The 23,054-nt window shown below is 52.0% G+C and overlaps 1 protein-coding gene across 4 annotated transcripts in view; it reads right to left on the reverse strand.

Annotated features, from left to right (window-relative positions):
• Jupiter (microtubule-associated protein Jupiter) overlaps positions 1 to 15,828 on the reverse strand; it is a 63,921-nt gene extending 48,093 nt beyond the window's left edge. The window contains exon 1 of one of the 4 annotated variants that reach the window (XM_077662574.1): positions 15,439 to 15,828. In XM_077662574.1, the coding sequence (XP_077518700.1) occupies positions 15,439 to 15,497 (59 nt within the window). In that variant the 5' untranslated portion in view covers positions 15,498 to 15,828. Of the gene's footprint in view, positions 1 to 205; positions 403 to 15,438 lie in introns of those variants that run through there. The other 3 variants (XM_077662576.1, XM_077662575.1, XM_077662577.1) reach the window with 3 other exon arrangements.
• Positions 15,829 to 23,054: the final 7,226 nt, after the last annotated feature.

Genomic DNA, 23,054 nt, shown 5'->3' on the forward strand with positions numbered 1-23,054 from the left:
CCCAGCACGAGGGAAGAAAGAACGGCTGCCATAAAAGGAGCACTGCCCGCGTTCAGTAGGCGGCCTCTCCGCTGCTGCTTTTCTCGTCTCGCAAAAAGCCCATCGAGACGGCGTGACGGAATGAGACCACGCGGCGGGTTGTTCACCGCGCGCCGGCGGCGGCAAGGCAGAAGAAAAGCCCCAAGGATTGCGGCTACGTCCGTACCTGATGTGGTGCGCAGCCATAGCGGGGAGAAGCGGTCGCTGGTGGCGGGGGTCGTGTGCAGCTGCTGCTTGCGTTGTGCCCAACGGGAGCGCTCCGAGACCAGGGAGCGGTACGTGTGTGCTCGAGCGGCGGCGGCGGTGCGACCTATACAGGCGCGTCTCGTGCGCGTAATACCTCGCTGTCTCTCTCAGCGGAGAAAACTCGTTCCCCGCTGTGTCGGCGGAAAGGAAAGGGAGCAATGGCGGCGCCGGCCACGGTCACGTGTCAAGGGGGGCGAGATGACGTCAGGGGACTCCTGGATTCTGAAAAGCCGCCCACCGGAACGAGGAGTTGCTGGTTGACTGACCAGAGGGTAAAAACTGTCTGCCGGGCAGAACACACAGCACTCAATCTGATGACGTCACATCCTGTCGCCTAACAGCGACGACGACCGCCCTCTCTTCCTCTTCTACCCCACTCCACTCCACCCACCACCCATGTACCCCGCTACACAGCCACGCACGCACACTCGACCTCCGTCTGCTGTGTTCTTTCTCGCTTGTGCCGTGCGCTTTTGCGCGCCGCGAAACCATCCAGGTGTGCGAACCCGTCTGTGCGTACACGTCTCGTATAATAAGTATGTACACCGGCCGCGGTGCCGCCGCGAAGCTGAGAGAGCAACGGCAGGAGGAGGAGGGTGTCTGTCTGGCGAAATGGAATGGCTGCACGCGAGCTGGGCACCGTGTGTGGCAAATGAATCGCGGCAGTGTGTCGCCGACACACACACGGCTGGTGCCGTGTGTACGCACACCCCGATGACGAGTGCGCTGCCCCTTCACGCCAGATGTGCTTTCACTCACACTGCGTTCCTTCCTCGAATATTGATCGGCTGTAGTCATCTCACGTGTTCTCGCCTTAGTCAACTTGACAGAGCCACTGTGTGGTCGTTTGCCGGCCATGGTGATTGGAAAACGATCAGTGATTTGCATAACAACGTAGTGTAGCGTCAACGAGAGCTATTATATTAGCCCTCTACCCCAGGTCTCGACTCCACTCACCATGGGCTATTATTTGTCAGATGAAAGCAACAAATTAAACAAAAGGAAGAAAGAGAGAGAGAGTGGCGAGCATATATATGACTTCTACAATGAAGCGAAATGCTGTAGGCTGAGGCGCTCTGCAATGTGTTCTACGTTTCTGCTCGCCACAATATAGAGGAGCAACACAGCAGTAAACTCAAAATGGAAAACAGGTACCAGGCAAAGCGAAGGGCTGAAATGCACGCCGCTGCGTCGTTTTTCACTTCCCCTCTTCCTCTTGGCGTCCCGCCTTTATCCCATTGCTTTAATTAACTCGAATGGGCTACGTGCCAAGTTCACTGACCCGCTGTCGCATGCGTTTTTTTTTCTCTGTTCTGACTTCTGGCTGACGCAATTAGTGCGCGCGCAGCGCCGGCAGCGGGCCCGTCCGACTCCCATCAGCCGCTGTCATCGGGTGCGGCATAGGCAAAATGGGAACACATAATTGTCGCACGACGCATTCCGGCGGCTATTCACAGGGAGGGAACACAAAGGGCGGCTCTATGCTTGTGTGTGTGCGTGTTTGGCCTCTTCTGTGCGAAACACACGGTTCCCCGTCTATGCGCTTGAAAACATTCGTAAAGCCATCAAGGGACTCGCGCAGCTGTGTTTGCGGTTCGCACGGACCGCAGTGTTTCGACGGCGCTTTGTGAATGCTCTGAAAACGTGATTGCATGAAAACGGTGAAAGGAGGCGTGAGGGATAGGGATGTTTGTTGCTGGTTCGTGGCGGCAGGATATGTCTGTGGGCGAGAAAACGCACTTGTGGCAGCCTTCATTGTAAATAGTGCTTCCAAAAATTAGCCATCCCAAACGGTTACTCAGTAAATAAACACCTATGGAAGGGGGAAGGGGGGTAGTGCAACTTTTTTTTCTTCATTTCAGTCGAGGAGAGGATATAGCCTTATAGTGCCCCTTCATCTGAGAGGCGTACAGCAAGCAGTCCGATCCGACGTGTTGAGAGCGCGCGTGCACATTTTGTCCTTCTCCGTTGCAATTTTTCTGCTATGTTCTTCCATTCCGTGTCGCCTTTACGGCACTGCGACTAGCAGAGAGATGGCGGGGCGGGCGAAAGCCTCCACATCGTCAACGCCACATTAGTCAAACCTTGACCCCAAAATACGGCCGTATACTGTTTGCGTCATTGTTCCGTCTGCATGGCCCCACAAGCAGAGACCGCATCCATCAACGTTGCTTCTCTCGAGCCCACGACGAAGAAGAGGCAGTAACTAACAGCATTACATTTCTTTAAATACCGTGACAGGAGCAGCACACACTGTCAGCCGAATGTTTAGCACGCTCGCAACGCCTTTGAGCAAGAGCTGCATTCTGGGAGCGCTTTGGGGCTCGAATTGCTCGAGTAATGGTGACAAAACGCTTTCGCCCGACTTTTAGCTCACTCTGAACAACACCGTTCCACGCGGTCGAGCTAGCGTGAAATGGTGACTTCAGCCGGAATGATTGCTACTAAGTGGTACAATTTTAAACGGCCTTTCATTCGCAGAGCTTGTGTGTACGTGTGCCCGACGCCCGAGGATGATTGCAGCGACTCGAGAGCGCTGTGCGTGCAGCGTTTTAAGTTCGACAAAAGTACGCTCTAATTTCTTTGTGTGCTGTGCCGTTGTAAGTACAATGTGGACTGCGTTATGTCGGCAGCGTCACTGTTTAATCCACTGTATACACGGCGCGTCGTTTGTAAGGCACTTTTGCACATGCGATCAAGCTATTCGGGAGGAACACGACACCTACGGGGCGTGTGTGCTCTAAAAATGTAAGAGGTGGATATAAAGGCTAGCACGAAAGCTCTAGTTCAAACAATGCGCTGTCGTCACAGCAGTTCACAGCTCGACTAGCATCTTTGGTCATGGACGTCGATACACGCGGTCTCTTATTCACCCTAACCGGTAGCTCAGCTGTTCGCTGTTACTGCGTGGAGGCGCTCTAAAGTTGCTCCTGAGTTGTTCAGAAGTTTTTCTTTTTTTTAAATAGATAACGTTTAGTTGCTGTACCAGCAAAATATTTAACTACCGAGTAATAACTTGGAGTTATCAAAATGTATCCTCTGTTTTTTTGTTCCTCCTCATGCCACTCAGTTTCAATCACTGCCTTCGCATTGGCCAGAAATGCTTTCGGTGTGCCAGGGGTGGACTCAGTATAAAAACAATGTGCAGAGTGGGCGTCACCTCATCGTGTTTTCGCTTTTCTTCACTTTAGTGATTTTCCTGCGTCTGCTGCTAACGCGAAAAACAGAACCCCCTCCAGCAGCACCAAACTCGCTTAGTAAGAAACAAAAAAAAAAGCCATATTTCTCCCCGCATAGAGGCTCCGCCGCAGCCGAAGCAGCGCCGACCGCGCCCCCTGTCGGGAAGCAAACTTTCTCGCCGGTTTAACCGTTGACGGGACCCACGCGAACGCCATCCATCCCTGAGCGGCGCCAGCGGAAGCCTTCTGGCGAGTCGATTTCCTCTCGTGACTCAGGACGGGGGAGACTGGGTGCTCGGCATTTTGCCCCATTGCTCCGCGTTTCCTCACGAGGACGAGGAGGCACTCGGAGGGGCTCCGGGGGAGGAGAGCAGCGACATGCCTCTTCCTTTCAATCTCGGCCACCCCCATGGATGCAAGGCGCCGACGCCTCGTTGGCGCACGCCACTTTGGCCAGCGTTGAACCCAATCCTGCCGAGAGCCTGCTGCACGCCGTCGGCAAATTCAAAGCTCTAGATAGATGCTCCGGGATGTGCCTAAACCGGCGTTTCTGCTGATTGTTCTCTTTCGCCTCAGTGTATGGTGCTGGCAGATCTGGGCAGCCTTCCTCCCATCGGTCATCATTCACGACGAGCATCACTCAGCCTGAGCAGAGAGGTTATGGCCCGCCGATACGCCCTGGGCGCGGACGCGCCTTTTCATGGGACTGCACAACGCGGCCACACCGGATTGCTCGCACAAGCTGAGTGCGCGAACGTGTTGCACCGGACGAAACAAGAGTGAGAGATAGAGAAAGCAAATAAAAAGGGAACGTGATTGCAGCGCTTACAAACGCAGACACTGCTATTAGTGCTCAACTGCCGAGACCCCCCATTCGGTCATAGGTTCATCTACCTTCATCATCGTCCTCCCAGTCATCGGCGCACCGCCACTAACAACCGCAGCCAGGGAAACTAACGCGAGAGGTTAGCTGCGCACTGCCACGAGCGTATAGAACCACTCACCTTAGAAGCCGATAAACGTTACGAAATTTTAGAACAGCCAGGATCTGAGCCACTTTGTATACACGCTTATCGAGGAAACTAGTCAAAAAAGATTGATTGAAAACACGTTCAAAGCACGGCAACCATCCTGGATCATCAAAAATTAAGGAAGTCTTAGCTGACTCTGTACAAATGTAGTCACAAGGTATTGCAACATTGTATTGTTCAATCACCCAGATAGTTGCTATTAAAATTGTTGACATCCGCCTCGCATGCGGGAGGTGTTTGGATCGTTCCCCAGCGCCGTCGTGTACAAGCTTTCCTTGGCCTTGTGCTCGGCTTATCGGGATGAAATGCTCCGGAAATGGGTATTCGACCCAATCTTATGGAGACGAAATTACCTTGTGCCATGCTGCTCCGTGGCCAAAGCTGCCCTTCCGCCATAAAAAAAGTCATCATCATCGAAATGGTGACTATGATACTGAAGAAGCAATTATAATTTATATGCCTTGCTCTATCACCGCTTGCTGCATACTGTTATTTAGGATTGCTATCGTTATTAGCTGACATTGTGTAACTATAGTAGCCACAATTACTGCCCCTCACCGTATCACCACTAGCTGTACTGTGTTGTTACTTATCTGTTACTATTAACTAATGCCTTCTGTAATGGCACCGGCCTTGAGGGCTCAAGAAACGAAGAAATAAGACCGAAAAACCAATTTCACGCGTGGAAACAAAAAAGCGATCGATTCCTCGCTGGTACGCGCTGGTACGCTGGTACGCGACCGCACATCATACGTGCGGATTCGGAGCCCGCACAGGGCGACGGCGCGGTTGCGTCGTTGACGAGCGCCGAAGACCGACGTGAGGCAAGCGAAGAAAAAAAATATACCCGAAAGAAGCAAAATAACTCCACCGCTGAGTGCCTCACGGTTCAACGAACTTTGCGTGGAACGTCGCTCGGCGTGGGTGGGGCAGATTCTTTTCTTTTATTCTCGGAATACCACGGAGGGGCACGAGAGAGAGGGGGAAGCCGGCAGCGATCAATTGTGTTCGCGTCGGCGTTGCTACGCGACTCTCGATTTTGACGCTATTGTCATGTCATTGGCCTTGAATTGGACGCCCGTCTGGCGTCGCCCGCTATTCGGTTTCGCTCTCACGAAGTCAAGCGGCGTTAAGTGCTTTCACGGATGTGCTTCCGAAAAATGACCGTACGCCACCGCTTCCTGCAAATGAATGACTGGAATGCATGTCCGCTCCAGCATGGCCATTGTAGGACTGAGAGAGTTTGTTTTGTTTGTTCTTTTAGCCAGCCGCAAGCTAGCTTTCAGTCGTTCCCGCCGACTGAAGCGTGCCGCATGAAAGCCGCGCAGTTTGCATATTTGTAGCACACAGAGCGTTTTAAAGTATGTTTTTGCTACAACTCACGCAAGCCACGACCACAACTGGCTCTGTCACTTCCGAATGAAGAGAAATTCATTGACGAAAGGATTGACTTGTTCTGGCTCAGTAGCAGCCTTGACTGCCTCTTTTTAAGCTAGGTTGCCCATTTGCTGTTCTGCCAAATTTGGCTGGTAAAACATCTGCGTTCCTGTATTCGCATCACTCCAGTTAATACGGTGAACAGTAGCGCGTAGCATCTATTCAAGAGGTTAGACGAAACTACGCGCATACAGACAGGATCCTCTAATGCAAGGCATGCACGAAGCTCTCGGTTCAGAAGCGAACAAAATACGCCGTGCGCTATTTTTGCTTCTTTTCCTTTTTTTCCTTGAAGCCAGCGACCTAGATTACGATCTGCGAATCACACTTCGCGTTCACAAGTCCGTCCATTTTGGTCATATTCAGCTCAGTTCAATTATATTGCCGTCGGAGTTTTGCGTGGAGGAAAATTTCTTACTGTCGTGTAGCGCACCAGTCGAGCTTAAGATTTTTAAACGTGCCAAAAATATTTCAATTCCTCTCTCCCTACACGAGGCAAACTCGCGTTGATTGGTCTCACCAGTCATCAATGTTGCCCAGTTAACATTACAATCACGGCCATCACATAAGCAAGGTCAACTATGCTTTTGCAGCACCTGTCGCACACCGAGGCAACAGAAGCGCCGTAAAAAGACCTGCACTCGTATTATGATCATTGTATGCGCTTAGGTGTGCCAGTTATTCAAAACCCGGCACTCAACAAATGCATCAAGAGCACAGCGCCTTGCTGCTTACTGCCGCCGTTCTTCCGCAGTCGAAAAATGCTGCCCAAAGCCAATTCACCCGGCGCTCAAACACACCCATTTAGCCAAATAAAAGCTGGAATAGAAAACAACACATCCGCAGTGCTCGCAGTTTTGTAACATGCAGGCGCCTGTCACCGATGAGGCCAGTGAAGAGCCTTCGAAAACTGAACCTTTCAAGTACGAGTGCACCGAAAATTATGCAGGAACAAGAGTTCAGTTTACAACTGACTCTTGCAACCCAGCTCTCGAAGTGAAGTTGTGTCACTTCGGTCAGTGACCTGAGGTTCACGACGACCCGTTTTCAAACCCTGCAAAAGCACGAGAAAGTCGAGTGTCTCCCTGGAGAGCGAACTATCGAACATCGAAACCAAGCGAAGCAAAGCGCCTGCGCTGAGGAAACGCGAATCGCTAATCGGAAGCTCAAGAAGAATAGGGGAAGCCTTGCATGCTCGGCGAAGCGCGTGATGACGTCATGGCCAATGACGTGTTCCCCCTCGCCATCGACAAGGGAGGAAGCCAGACCAGGGGGCCTGAGCCCCGAGTTCCTGACCTGGCCCGACGTCGCCGGTTGCAAGCACGAGGGAGCGGCAGGGGCGATTATTTCGTAAGTGGGCTTACAGCGAACGAAGCCCCGCCGATGCGACCCGCGCCGGCGTCCGCCTGTCTACATGCGCCCCCCGCACGCGGTGCATACCAATGCGGCCGCCGCACTGAAGGCCTCTGGGGCACGGGCGACGACTACGCGGCCGGGATAGCCTACGCGGCCTCTCTCGCTCGCTTGGCCCCCGCTTGCAATAACGTTTGCTCTCCTCTCCCTGTTTCTATTTCTTCTTCCTTGGACGCTGATCACTTTTTCAACGCTTTCTCTCTTCCAATCTCTCCCCCCGATGCTTGCAATGAACCGGGAAAAGCAGCCGCATATTCACCAACCATTCATCGCTGTCGCCTGGAGGTTGTAAAGATGCTGACGCGCTCGCCTGCAAGAGCGGACACGAAACAGGCGACCGTGTTTATGACGCCACACGACAAAGGTGCCCGCTCACATGCGTGCGCGTCAAGCAGCACCCGTGGCCCCGAAAACGCTCTTCAGAGTCATTAGGGCATCTGGCCTGGACTCTGCAATGCTGCTATATACAAAGCGGAGATTTTAGAGACTATACTAAGCGCAACTCGCTGCTCGTTAACGGCCGAGCTCAGAGTGCAATATGGAGCGTGCTGTTCGGGCGTGACTCCGTTTCTTACTCTTCGTCAAGGGACAAGAAAGAAAGCACGCTTTCGTAATGACGCTGAGTGGCAGACACCAGAGGTCGATTCGCGTTCGAAGGAAAAGAAAAAAGAACAATAAGAAATTAAGGGTGCGATTCACATTTTTCTCTGCAAGCTCCGTCCAAGATCGAGAATGAGACAAGGAGGGGATATTCAAAGCCATTTTCCCGTTGTGACGCAGAAGTGGAAGACGTAACGTTAAAGAGCCTACGAAGCCGAAGTTGTCACGCAGAAAAAGATGGCGCGCTATTCTAAACGTGTCTAGCCGAGAGAACGAATAAAGAAAGAAGCATAAGAGAGATGGCATTTCAGGTCAGTGGAAGAGGCTGCACGCAACCGATTACGAACACTCTTCCCCTGGTAGATAAGCGATGGTAAGACAGTAATGAAAACTGACGCCTGTCATATTTGCATCAGGCAACTGTTATGACCTCTTTTCCGACAGCGGACAAGGCACGCGACGTTTGATGGACTTGCATCGTGCCGTTGGCGTGCAGACGAAAGAATTGGGCGAGGTTGGTGCCCCGCAGCGCGAGTGAATGCTCGGTGGCATGCATGCTGGGGCTTCGGAGCAGAGAGCTCTGTGGCATTTAGGCACTGAGCTGTCAAGAGGGCGTAACGGTTATTTGTGGTTAGGACGTCGCTTGGTGTTGAAGCAGCATTTCAGAACAAATGTATAATGCTCTTTGTCGCTTCCTTATGTTATCGTACTGGTTGGTAATGTTTGTAGGTTGTACAGACACATACACACTTAAAGCGATTGGTATGGATGTGCCCTCACAGCGAATGATGCAAATTTTAACGATGGCTGTTGGTTCTTAAGGACCGTGCTTCGGCGCATTTGCAGCCAGATAGATGCCAAAGCCCCACGACCATGATAAAACGTCAGGTTTCAAAACCGGACAGAAGATGTCGCGTTTCGACATACCTGGAGCTCACAGAAGCGATAGAGAATTTATGAAATTAGGTTTGTCCACTCTTAATGTGTTCTTAAGCATATAAGTGTGGCCCGCAATAGCTGTCATTATGTGCGCGCGTGCTGTAATGATGTTGTTCCCCAGCTACTCGGTACAGTGGGCGCCAACAGCATGCAATACACGATTTCGGCCTCCAGTATTTATTTTTTGCTTCCTGAGACGGGAGATGTCGAAAAAATTGTAATCAAAATGTGCTTTACTCGTGCTTTGATATTTAACTGCGTGGGAGCAGCGCTGGGGATGTGGCATTGGAGAGCTGTCGGGTTAATTACTCCACGTTCAGAGCTCTGCTGAAGTCGTTCGCTTTTCTAAGGCGCTGTTGGCGCCGCAGTGACAAGCATGCGAGGACAAGTATTCGCGTGGCATTTCGAAGCGCGGTTTAAATGACACGAAGGACAGGAGAGCAAGCCGCGTGCTCGTGGCCTGCCCACGCTCTAGAGACAAAGACGCAAACACATCGCGGCGAGGCGAAGACAAGTGGAGTCAAGGCAAACCTGGAAACGACTCTCCGCTAGTTGTTTCTTCTCCGAGGCGAGCTAGCCCCGCACACACTCCTGAGAACTATCATCTTCTTCGCGAGCGGTCGTGCTCTCGGGGTCATATATGCGTGGCTCGCCAAAGGTCGCGCCGCTCCGCCGTGAGCCAACGCTGAACATTCGGGCCCCCGCTTTCCTTCTAGCCCGCACGCTGTCTTTCTTGTTTCGGGGAGGGGGGCGCTCGCTTTTTTCCTGCTGCGCGTCGGTTTTTTAAGGTCGCCCTTTCATGCACCACTTTAGGCTCGAGGCGCAGGCGACGAAGACAGGCGTGAGCGGCTCTCTCGCCGAGAGCATCATGCACGACGTCTGAGGGCCGTCGACGCCAAGCGAGCCCGAACAGGCATCCTCAGTTCAGCGTCCGCGAACTCCCTTGTAAGGACGCGCATCTTGAACTCTTAAAAAACTAAGGAAATTGGAGAGGAGTTCGCTTTCAGCGGGGGCGAGTAGTACTGCCGAGCTGGAAGCGCTGCAGCCATAAAGAGGACCTCAGTGTGCCTATCCGCACCCAAGGGATGGTAGTGCGCACCTTATTTCACCTGACTGGAGTGGTCTTCAAGCTGTTAAGGCCTCTACAGCACTAAGTGCTCTTGAAGTATCCTGCCGCAGTGGGGCAGCCCACGGTGCCGGCTGGCTCTATTGTGATCCAGGAATTCTTTCTCATATCGGTGCACTCAGTAAAAAACGCGTGGCGCGTGCCGCGAAGACGGGCATCTTCTGCAGCAGTTATCAACGTCTCCCGAGCTACGCCAACGCCTCAGCGAGCTCGCAGACTTGAGGACGCTCCGCGGCACGACCGCGCCTTCCGACGACACGGGAGGAGCATTTCGGGCAGTCGTGCCGGCGAAACCCCCGACTTGTGGCGGCGGCGACATCGACGCGGCAGAGGCCGTGGAAGCATCAGGGCGTCGGCGCGAGCACCTGGCGTCGTCCTCCTCCCCCTCCAATTTTTGTGCCCCTCCCCGGCGAGCTGCGCAAATGTTTCCGTCTCCCGGAACCGTGAGTTTTTGTTTGCCGCCGGCGCTCGCGGGGAACGGGCGTCGTGCCGGCTCGCGATCCGCATTCAGCAGCTCTCCCATTCGGGCTGGGCCCTCACAATGGCGGCGTTCGGGGCCGGAGCAGATGGTTTCCGGCGCATCGCTCAGCGAAGGAGGAGGCGGGCTCTCTTGTGCCGCTCTGGATCTCTTTTCTTCGCGTCTCCCGGAGAGGTGAAAGCCTTCTTCCACGCAGGGGGGCAACACATGCGCGCGAGTGCGCATCCTGAGGCCATTCGTAGAGAGTCGAATGCGCGAGCTGCATGCCATAAAACCTGACGCTCTCTGCGCTGGGCATCGCGGAGTCCTGTCGGGCGTTCTGCGTACCCGTTCGTTCGTCATCTGGCATGACACATGCTACTGATCCGGAGTTCCCGGGTTCGAACCCGACCGCGGCGGCTGCGTTTTTATGGAGGAAAAACGCTAAGGCGCCCGTGTGCTGTGAGATGTCAGTGCACGTTAAAGATCCCCAGGTGGTCGAAATTATTCCGGAGCCCTCCACAACGGCACCTTCTTTCTTCCTTTATTCTTTCACTCCCTCTTTTATCCCTTCCCTTACGGCGCGGTTCAGTTGTCCAACGATATATGAGACAGATACTGCGCTATTTCCTTTCCCCCAAACCAATTATTATTATTATTATTATTATTATTATTATTATTATTATTATTATTATTATTATTATTATTATTATTATTATCTCACCCTTGCGGTGCGTAAGCCCTTGCTTGCCGGGGGTTCGTATGTTAGCGATGGTGGTCACTTAAGATCTGTATCCTATACGCGAGCCAATGGGGGTAGCTGCCCTGTCATCTGAGAACTCATAACAAAGTTGTTGTTGACTTCGGCACACTCTGTCACTCTCTGCTGCACTGATACAGCGCCGACATTAACATCGCCCAAGAGCACTTGCATTGCATGCGGCATAGCTAAAGCGCTTAGGTTTTAGCGGTCAGGGGGATGGAGCAAAACTACAAGATTCTGCGATGGGAATTAAGTTGTGGATATGCAGGGGCAGAAGACGGGCTCAGGTCTAGAAAGCACTTTGGATTCGATGCAAAGAGCGCAATGTATTATGACATCATCTCCCCTCCCAGCCTCGTTCTTTCCTCTTCCGTTTCTTTCCCTCTTCCCCATTGTGGAGTAGCAGTTCAGAGACAAGCCCCACCTTTTCTCACACTGACGCATTCTCCTCCTTGCCTGTCGAAGTTGGTCAGCAAAACGAATGCATTGAAAAGAAGGGGGATTACATTGAGTTTGCTCCCCAAGGTGAAATTTTCTTCTGGTAGGTGTTCCGCGTGGACTCTTCCTGGCATGTAAGCCGCGTTTACATGAACGCGACAGAATGCGTATTGGGTCGAGTTTTCCAGAGAAAGAGAAGGTTTTGAGAATGAAAGGCATGACTCGTCCTCTACTCTCTTCCTCGACGTTTTTGCACTTTCCCTCAAAAAGTGGACTGTAGTCGACTCATGTCGCATTCATGTAAACGCGACTACAATTGGCAAGGACGGCAGTCCTCAGGCACTGTCCGCAACAGGTGCAGTCTTTGGGGAATGCAGCTGGGGCAATACAGCAGTCCCGGTGGCATCTGGACGACAGCAACTGCAGACCGGTAGGCGACGCTTGAACTGCGGCGGTAGCGGGAAGCGGCCAGCTTCCTCACACACGTCTTTAAAAGCTCGGTTCGCAGCGGCTGAGCGCTCTTCCGTTGCGAGCAGCATCCCCCGTGCGTGGCTGCAGCGGCCGCCGGTGCGCGGCAAGAGTGGTAGAACAGGTTCACTCTTTTTCTCGCGTAACCCCGCCGGCAGACGGCGGCGACCATCGTCGCTCGTGATCATCATGGCGCGTTCTCTTCCTGGCGCTCGCTTCGTTTCTTTTCTTTTTCTCTCCTCCAGCGCAACTGCAGAGTCTTCTCCTTCCGTGCTCACAGCTGACCTCCACCGCGTGAGGTGGAAAGGAGGCGGGACGAAGAACTGCCGTGCTTCGTCGCTTCGCTGCTGCACTTCTTCCCGCAGCACCCTTGCTCCTACCCTTGGCAGAAGGCGCGGGAAAAAAAGTAAAGGGCCAACAAGAAGGCGCGAACGGTGTCTGTCCTCCCGAGCTTGCGTGCCGCGGGGCGTGGAAGAAACATCAGAAAGGATGTGGACGGTCCGACGTTGTCGACGACGCTGCTCCTCTCGCGGCCAAGCGAGAATCGGTCGCTAAATGGCTCTGTATATACTTCAGCCCTGCGAGCTATGCATGTACTCGCGGCGTAATTCTGTCGTCGCTTGCACCGCGGTTTCTCTCCAGCTTTGGCGGAAACCCCCATACACGGCACCTTCACCCATCCGCTCACGGCCGCTGCAGCCGGCGAAGGGCGATCACGCCCGTTTGTGTGTGTGTACATCGGCTGCTGCTGCTGCGCGCGCCTCGTGGGCCGGCAGCATAAGCAGCAGGTCGCCCCCTCGGTTGCTTGTTGTTGTAGCTGCCGCTCCTCGTTGGCAAGGTTCGCCGACACCGTACGGCGGCTTTCAGACGCCTGCCGTTCTCGGAATGCGCTCCCCTTGCGGAGCGGCCGGGCAGGTAACATCAAAACAAAGCGCGCGCCCCCAAGGGACGGCCCTTTCAGCCTCTGATCAATCGGAGAGCCAGGCGCCGATTACCGGAATAAACGACTACAAACTCGTCATTCGGCGCTGCGTCGGAGTGAACGTTAAACGCTACACCACGGGTAGCGCATTCTGCAACTCGTGTTATGTGAGGGGGGGGGGGGGGGGGGGTGGGGGGGGGGTTGCGTATTGTTGTTATCACGCGGACGAAGCGGCGAGGCGCCGTTCTCACGAGCCCGGTTCCTCGCTGCTGTATATGTAATGGAGGTAGGGGAGGGCCAGGCTCGGCGATGATGTTTAGGCTGCATTTCGTCACGCGCAATCATCAGCCCAGCAGCAGCGTCTCTTTCTTGGGGAGCAGGAATTATGCCCTGACCCCTCGCATAACGTGCTGCCCGGCAAGCGGACTCTGACCTGCGTTGCACGTGTATGCGCGAGCAACCTCTGGGCGGCTTCCCCGCATAGCGCCGCTGCAAGGGTGATTGTGCCGGCGCGCATGGGATTACGCCGTAACGGCACTGGCGGATCCGAGCGCGCGGGTACGCTGCCCTGCTAGGTATTTCGCGCATTCCCATGGCCTCCAGCCACTCTCTCTCTTTTCTTTCTCCTCCTTTTCTCTTGGTGCCGTTATTGCGAACGCTCTCTGTACTGTCTTTCCGGCAGCATCGGCAAAGCGAGCTTTCCCTCGCGTCTGGGAATGTTTTCAAGAGTGCTACGGTTGGAGGATTAACGTTAAGCACTGCTAACCTTTGAACGCATTTATTTAGTTAAGCGGAAGACACGCTCCGAAAGTTTAGATACTAGTAGGAATGCAGGCTTAGTAGCACCTTCTATTAAGGTAGCTTCCCCCTGTTCATTCCCATACTATGATCGCACATGGTAACGGGTGATCAAGCAGAACGTAGTTTGAGGTTGTTTAAACAAAGGTAATAGAGGCACTGCGTGAAGGTTCTCATCGTCTTAAAAAAAAAAAAGAAACGATACTAAGGAATGTCTTGGAATAACTCACGCGTAACTACTGTCTTTCGACAAAAGGGTTCCTGGCGCGTTTCTGGCGACGACACCGTCAATTAGCCTACAGTGTGCGGTAATGAGGAGCCGTGCGCGCTTTTGCAACACAGTGCGGAGTGTGGCAAGTCGGGATGCTTAAAAGAACGTCTGGGCTCTCCGCCAGACCGCCGACGCGTTTGTCTGCAGAACTTCGCTTTTCACCGTTCGTTTATGCCTTGCAACGAGCTCGGTCACCTCTGGGGGTTTTGTTGAAAATGTATGACTGACAGGGCGTCGCCTTCGAGGTGCCGACAGGCGCCAAACAATATGCTCGTCTCAGTGAGGTAAGAGACCAGCCACAACTTATGTAAAAGGAAACTAAACGACGTGCCCCCGCACACGCTCACATTTATCTAAAACATATGTTCAATGAGATTTAAATAACGCCATTCGGTCACCGTATTATAGTAAGGGTCCTAAATGACATTGTGTTGTCACGAAGATATTATTTAAAACGATCCCAAGATATTTTAGGTATTCAAATAGAACGAAATGGACATAGCGACAACACAGAACTCCAGCAGTCGGTAATTTTCAGTGAAACATGCACAGAAGCACATAAGTAACATCACTAATATTAAGCTCCGTGAAACGTCGTTTTCACCGACAGTATGCTCAAATGGCGCAAGGATCGCAGTCTGCTATAGGGACACTGCTGAAATATACGCTGGCAAACGAACCTAGAGTGTACATTCCCATGCCGTCGTTTATCATGTGGACTTTCTTGGACGAGCTGCTATCCTACCTTCTCAAAAATCGGTCAAGGTAACGCGCTCACGCTGCCAGTAGTAGCTTCTAATCTTTTCGTTTTACTTGGGATACGTTCGCAAGCATTCTCTAAAAGACGAAAAAAAAAACGAAGAAAGAGATAATCGCGGAACTCTTCTCACGGCGGAGATCAAATTTCCTCCCAGCTGTAGATCAGGCGCAGAAATTCTTACCACAATTCTGGGAATACAGAGTTACATGCATCAACAGTCTTGCGACGAAGAAAGCGCTGTAATAAATACTCTGTAGTAGTGCTCGCGCAAAGCGCTAATGTGAACAGTTTTATTTAGGTTCTTATCCATGGTGTTCGCAGACGCTGCGCGCGAAACTGAAGTCCTCACCGGTCGCAAACTTATGCAACCGCAGTTGTTAAGCAGACTCGTTTCCTATTCCACTGAAATGCCTAATCAGTTCGCCCAGCATCCGCACCCTATCGTTTCTCGCAACCTCTAGGGTATATACCGAGGGTCACAATATCGTTCAACAGGTCGAAAAACCGACCGTCGTCGGTAGCGAAAATAAAATACACCGTGGGGGGCTTACCTTTTTCCGCGGCCGATCTTATCCAATTCAACGTGGCGAAAATCGTACACCGGGGCCATGTCGACTGTCGGGACGGAGATTCACGGAGGGGAGCAGCGAAGCGATTCAGGGAAGGCGAGAGAGAGGAGAGACAACGGGACGTTTCGGCTCCTCCGGCAGAGATGCTGTTGCTCCTGGGCGTCAGTGGAGGGAGGCCGTTCTCTCCGCAGGGGGTTCAGAGGACAACGTCAGTAACGGGCGACCGCACAGGCTTCCTCTCCAGACGGCGCCGATAGAGGATGATGCAGTTCGAGGGAGGCGACGCCGGCAGCAGCTGAGCGTGTGTCCGTGCGGCACACAGCGGCGCTTTTGCCTTCCGAGGGCCGAATAAACGCAACGCTTCCTCGACACTCTTCTTGTCCGCTTCGGGCCGCTTTTATGAAGGGCGAGGGAGAAAGGCGCGCCCTCTCATTCCTTCTTCCGATCCGCCGATCCTCCTCCTCCTCTTCTCTCTCCGCTTGGGAACAACAGTTCTCCCGCAACGCGTACTCTCCTTCTCCTTTCTCTCTTCCTCCTCCACGCGCTCGCCCTCTCTCACTGTTTTCCTCTTTCTCTCCGGCGGGAACAAAAGATAAAAGAAGTTCGACGGCACGCGCGTGGTTCGGCGGCCTTTTTGCAGCGTCGCGTCGTCTGCCGGCTTGCTTGCCGCCTCCTTGCTCAGTGTTGCTGCTGCTCCTTGCTGTTAGCTGGCGGTTGTGAGTATGTTTGCGCAAAGGTCTCTCTCGAGAACGTGTGTGCGTGCACCCGCACCAACATACGCGCACAAAGACAAACGCGGGAGCCTTTCCTCCTCGCTATCGACTGATTTTCTGAATGGGGCGCGACGATGATACGCCCGTTGCTGCGGTGCTTCGATTAGCTGACACCGTTATGTTTCGGGTGCGGCGAGGGTGAGGGAAATGACCTCCTCTCCCACTGCCTCGCGGCCCCGAGTTGGCGACGCCGGCTTTCGAAGTATTTATAGTAATGATGACGAGTAGAAAGAAATAGAAAACGACGTGATCGTTAATACGCGAGAACAACGCTTCGAGCGTTTTGACCGAGGTAGCGCTGCTTAGTAGTTAGGTCGGATGAACCTCCTGTGTCTTACTATTTACATACTTTCCCACCAGAAAACCGATGCTTTCGTTGGCAATAGCGCTCATTTCCTCCGCTTTCTTTCCGTGTGTGAATTCCCACCACCGAATGCACATTATTTCAAGAAGCTTTGCAGAACGAAAGTGTGGGACAAGGGAGGAAACACGAAAACACTGGACTGCCTCGCGCGAAAAAAACATCCCAGTTGATATGGTGGTTACCTCATAAAGACAACTAAATATCTTAATAAAGGAAGCGTACAGAAAAAATTGAGGGACCCATAGTTAATTTTTAAAGAAGAGTACAAGGTGCTTTATTAAATTTAAGCACAAGGGCAGAGCAGATCACACAAACCGGAAAAGAGATGCATGCATAGCAACTACATCGATGCGCACTGCGCAATGAGAAGTGACCACAAAGAATCGGCGAACAAGAATACAATTCAATGACTCCATATTTACTTTCCTCTATTTCCTACACCTTTCTCTTTTCACCTTTCTGTCTCAAAAGCCCTCCCCAAAGCAGAGTAACATGTCAGCGCTGTTCCTACGCCATCTTTCGTTAAAGAGCTTTTCTCTGTCTCCGCATGTATGAACAACTTACGAAGCCATAGGTGCAAGCGATCACACCGAGATCATTACAAATTAGTACGACAGATAACAGCGTGTACTAAAAAAAATTGTATTTTTGCGAATTCATGTTGCGGTTTGATAGGGCTACCTAAAAATAGAAAGAGAAGAAGAAAAAGACACATCTCGGCACTCCTCTCTATATCTCTCCTCGACATCTCTCTCATTTTTACCCTGGCTTCATTCCTTCTCGCAAGGCGCGGTTCAGGTTCGAGTGTCCACCACGCAAGAAGACAATTTGCCCTGCCTTTCCCTCATTCACTTTCTCCTCCAGGTTGGAACTACGCGGAATCCCCCGCTAGCATCAAGATATCTCCGCGAGCATCAAGAGGTGCTCGTGGTTTCTTGCGCTTCCTGAGAAGAAAGAAAGAAAGAAAGAAAGAAAGAAAGAAAGAAAGAAAGAAAGAAAGAAAGAAAGAAAGAAAGATGCGCAGAGCTTCCCAAGTAACGGCGCCAGCTCGGAAGCCACGTTTATCAAACGGATGCAGGAAGTTTTGCCTCCGCTGTTATAGCTGCACGCATGTCCCGTGCTAACCGGCCCTTTCGATCACGACTACAGGACAGACGTCACAAACGCGTACAGGCATAGAAAGAAGCCGAGAGCGCGGAGGCTCCGAGGTGAATTGTGCTGCACTTGCCTCCCGCTCCGTCCCCCTTCTCATCAAGCCGGAATTCTTTGCCTCAAGGGCAGAAAGAAACAAACAAAGAAAAAAACCAACAAAACTACTATGCCCTCGAGAACTTCGTGCGCCTCACACTCCGGTGCATAAATCGAGCCGACCAACATAGCAAGTCGCGCCGACAGGCGGTTGCCGGGTCTCCTTTTCCGGGAACGCGAACCTCGCGGGCGAACTCTCCGCAGACGCGCTTTACCTTACACGGCCTTCGCCGAACGTCGCTCCTCCGACTTGGAACGGCTGTCTTCTTTATAATACTGTCGCTTTTTTTTTATTTCCGGATATCAACATCGCCGCGCGGGATCGAATGTCTGTGAGCGCGTGCGTGCGAACTCGTGTCCTTCCCTACGCAGCCGGGTTGAAGGGTCACCGCTTTTGGCCCAGATGTCACGGTCTTTTTTTTTTCGCTTTTTTGTGCCCTTTATTTATGCTCGAATTTTTTCCTCGCCCATTTCTCTCCGCATCGGTGAACGCGAGTTATACGGCAAGCGCGACGCGTGAACCGGACAAGAAAACAGGGGGAAAAAAAAGTTAAATTTACGTCTTCGAGGGTGGCTGCAGCGTTGCGATGAGCTTCGTGAATAAACGAGCCCGGTTCGCATAGGGCGACGAAGACGACACCTTCTGGTTTGGTCGCTTGTCTAGTATATATAAACAAGAAGAAATAGCCTTCGCACCGAGGGGCGGGTGCAGGTGTCGAGGTTGGCTGGGCGCTATGGTGGGCAATTTTTCCTCCACTTGGTCGGCGGTGGTGTGGCGCGCAGCCGCTGCTACCGCTACGACTTTCGCCGAGACTTCTTGTACTTGGCTCCTCTCTCATCTTGCACCACGCCGTTGGTTGGAGAAACAGAAGCCGGTCTGGGCTGGGCTGCTCGCGTCGCCGTCGTTTGCCGCTACCGACGCTGCTGCTTGGAAGCGGTGCTGCACAGCGCGCAGCTCTGCAACTTCTTGGTGAGAGGGGAGAGAGAGAGAGAGGCCCAGCTTGTCGCGGATGCGATCGGTTATGGGCTGCAAAGCGAACGGTAAACAGTGCCGCCTCTGCCGTGGCTTCTTCTCTTGGCTTCTGATGCTGCTGCTGCTGTGCAGTCGCCGCCGTGGCGCCAGGGTCGGTGACCCCGCACTGAAATACGCCTTGGAGAGCGCTTTTGAAATGCGCCAGGGAGGAGCGTACGCACGTGTTTCCAATTCGAGTGCGTATTTCTGAGCCCCATTTTGGTTTCTCATTGCCTCATTGCTTTCTTTTACTTGCCTCCACCCTTGTCCTTTCCCCAATGTGCGCGCTGATAACGACCGGCGTGTTTGAACTCCGGTCTCTGCGCCCCGTGCGCGGGTTGAGTCAAGGAAGGTTCGTACGCATGTCGTGGACTTCCGTGTTGTTGAGAAGCGGAAACGGGCGTCCCGTGATGCTGCGCTGGAGCTGTGAAGGTTCCCAGGACGGTTTCAAAATAAGCACACGCATGCATACACGAAGGTATGGCAGTTTTGTTTGAGACTTCAAACGGCACATACGAAAGGGTGGTTTGCAGGCCGCCTCGCGACGTGAAAATGGCAGCATCAGCTAAACGCGATTCTCGTTTGTTATAGCGGAAATCAAAAGCCCCTGGGCCGTACTTTAAAATTATTTCTTTCATGTCCGTTGTTTTACCCGTCTGTTATCGATAGCTACTGCCTATGACATCACTACTCACAGACAGCAAGCAATGCTAATCATGGGTCTGGTATCAGAAACAGAGCCAGCCTACTTGGACGAAAGAAAAATATGCAAACACCTGAATATGATGTGTGAGACTGCATACTTTTTCGCATACCGCGTGATACGTGCCGGCACGACAGGTAAAGCCGATACACTTAACGTAGCTGCAAGTAAGCGAAACTGAAAGTGTGCTGCCTCTTTTTCTGAGCTCGGCGTGGTGCGGTGTAGGCTTGCATAATTTGCAGAAAACAGTATATCGAACACTTCTGTTGAATATTTAGGGCACAGTAGAGATATGCGCAAGGACACTCGATTTTGTATTTAATCATCCAAGATTCCGACCTACGAATTTAGTCGACTGTAGACGCGTGCACGACAAAGAGGTTTATTCCAATATGACCGATAAAGTTTATAACGCAACGCTTTGGTTATGAATGCCCTCATATGTCACTCCACTAGCACTCACATAGTGAGCGTATGAGTGAGCCCTACAGGGCGCGAGTCCCTGTCAGTGTGAGTGAATGTCAGCGTGGATACGAGTGATTGGGAAGAGGTGAAAAGAAACATTAGGGGGGGGGACGCTTAAGCCCCGCCTTTAATTGTATCTATGACGCGATAGCGTTAATGGCTTCCTTCAGCGGTTTCTCTTCCTGCACAGTCACTGTTCTATGTTCGCATTCACACATTTATCACAATTATCACAACACAGTTTTCACATTTTTGTTTTTCAACTTGTTTCACACTGCAGTTTACGCACATAATTTTACTCTAATTAGTATCTCACTATTTGGCACGTGTCTGGTTCACTCCGCTAATTATCACATTAGCGAGCTTAAATTTAAGGCAACACCGCACACAAATTACCACCCCCTTGTACCTCAGACAAGTCAACGTGCCTACGTGGCCTAGTCGGTCGCGTGCTTGGCTAGAGATTCTGGACTAAAATATATGGAATTTTTTCTTTACATAAAATCGTTTACGTATACAGTTAGATTGCTTGAGACATACGCCGACTTTAATTCATTCAAAATACTAGTCCTCTTTTAAATTATCTGCGTTCCAGACATTATCTTCGTTCCAGACGCGTGACATGGGTTTCTCGAAACAAAACGCCGTCGGCGGCGTGATGCCGGAATTTACGCTGAACGGTAGTCGTAACGCTGTCGCGTTAATATTTGTGGGCGAGCTGGAAGCCGTCACTCATGATGCCGGTGTACAGCACTCTCTTCGTTGACGACACGAAGCGAGATATTTTGGGTAGCCTCATCCACTAACTCGTTTCTTTTTTTATATATATAACAAGCCATTTTAATGGCATTTAGTTGACGCAAAGATCTACCTATACTCCTTCGCAAATAGTGGTAATCGCCCTTAATAATGGATTATGAGTAAAGCCGCACTAAAGGTAAATTTACCTCCTCACAAAAGCACGCTGAGTGTACGTGTACATGCAGCACTTCAGACCGTGAGCCATCGCAGTGGTCCTGGTTAGCTTTCCATTGGCCTCTGATGATATTCTGTTGAATGCTCGCAATTATTTCTTTTGGGGCTGTCTCTTCATTTTTTTTTTTTTCAAATACAAGCTGTTAGTGATATTGTCACCTTGCCTGTGACAGTGGCGCATATGAGCTCTGCTACCTAACATGGCCTTGCTTTACCGAATGCAGGGCACTACATATATGCACTGTTGCGCCGTCATTTGAAACCTAGAAGCGCGTCTTATATTCAATATGTAGGCCCAGCTTTTAGGAAAGCAGCTAAGCGTCGTCCCATCTCTATCGCTCTGCAAGGCTTAGTTCATTCTCCGCTGTGATTTCTGCCTCGTACGTAGATGCGTTTAATGGACCTATCGGGCATTGACATGGCAGTGCGCATGGATCCCGCAAGAGGCCCTCTCCGAAGTCTTTGATCTTTGATCTATCGAGGAGAAATAAGTCCTGTCGCGGTCGCGCTCGTCCGCGTGTTTGGTGCATTCGTGCTTCTTTATTCCGCTATTTTAAGCTTTTCTCCTCATAGAGAATAAGAAGCCGACATTTAAACCAAGTAGACGTTTCCGGCCATCCTTAAAGCTGTTTCTCCGTCGACAGAATTAGCAACGTTGCCTCGCCAACAAAGAAGCTGCAGATGTTGCCAGGTACGCAATCATCTGCCGGTAGTGAAAACAAACGCGGGCACAAAACAAACGAGTCACCCGCCTCTTGATGGACGAAGTGACACTCTCGATGGCTTGAACCCGTCGCGCTTACACGCTCTTTCGACGCACCCTGAGGCCGCTTGGAATTCCGCCACACATGGTGCTACAGCGCAACTGTCAGTCTAGGTTATGGAAGAAGAGAGAGAGAGAAAAAAACTAAGTTTGAGGCGGCTTTCTCTTTTCTTGGTTTTATTATTTATTTTGTGCTCGTTAAACATTCTTTCCGCGGCTTGCCTCGCGCGCTAGTCAGCGACTCCGCGGGGGATGTTTTCTTTTCCACTCGCTCGCTATGCTGGCGGAGGCGTTGCGGCAGGGATGCCGAAGACGCGCGAATAGTGCCGCTGACTCGGCGCTCGCAAGACGGGCCGACGCGGCGTATCGTTCACTCCCTCGGCGTTGCTGTCGTGCACGCAATGGCGCGCCCGTCTCGTCGCCCAGGCATGTCCCGTTTCCGACAATCTCCTCCGCCGCTCCCCAGCCTCCTGCCGTGCTCCTCGATCCCGCGACTCCTCCGGTCTCTTCTTTCAGCTCAAGACTCGGCCGTCTAGGCATGACCTCAGCGACAGCAGCACCGGGAGTAGCTCCGCGGTTTGCCTATTTTGGGAGCCCGGGGTTGGCGGTGGAGCTGACTTAGATACCCTACTGACGGAGGGGGACATTGTTTCGGCGTCATGGTTTTCGGCGCGTTCTGTTCGGAGCTTGTGGTGGTCCCTTTTTTGGCCACCGACGCTGGCGACGTGCGCCCCTTTTTTCTTTAGCTGTCTAAGGAAAAAAAATAGAGGAGCGACGAAATGCTGCTGTAGAGGGGTAGTGAGCGGGTGGGCCGTTAAATACAAATACATGTGGTATCATATGACAGCAAATGTATGGAGAAACAGTGTTTTGCTCGACTCCACTTTTGCCCCGCGGTGACATAAAATTCAAGTGGGCAGCCTGTCGCGAAAATTCAGTTGCTCAGAGGTAGTGTAACTGCTGCTAGCACATTGAAATAGTCTGCCCACCGCGTAGCTATAGCGACCCTGCTGGATACTTTGTGAGCATCACAGAAAACATGCATATGTAATTGCAACCCATGAAATTGCACGACGAGTGCTGGAGCTAGAAGTCATCATCAGCAGCAGCCTAACTACATCCACCGCAGGACAAAGGCTTCTGTTTGTCCACATCCATCCATGCACAAACCTATCCGTATCCATCCATATCCATCCATGACTCGAAATCTACATCCCATGGATATGGATTTCTTGCATTCACAGCCAGCGTACAATGTTTTCGAACAGGCAGCACGCAGACCTCAATACCGTTAA

The sequence above is a fragment of the Amblyomma americanum genome, chromosome 4 (assembly GCF_052857255.1).
Source record: "Amblyomma americanum isolate KBUSLIRL-KWMA chromosome 4, ASM5285725v1, whole genome shotgun sequence".
NCBI classification, from domain to species: Eukaryota; Metazoa; Arthropoda; class Arachnida; order Ixodida; family Ixodidae; genus Amblyomma; species Amblyomma americanum.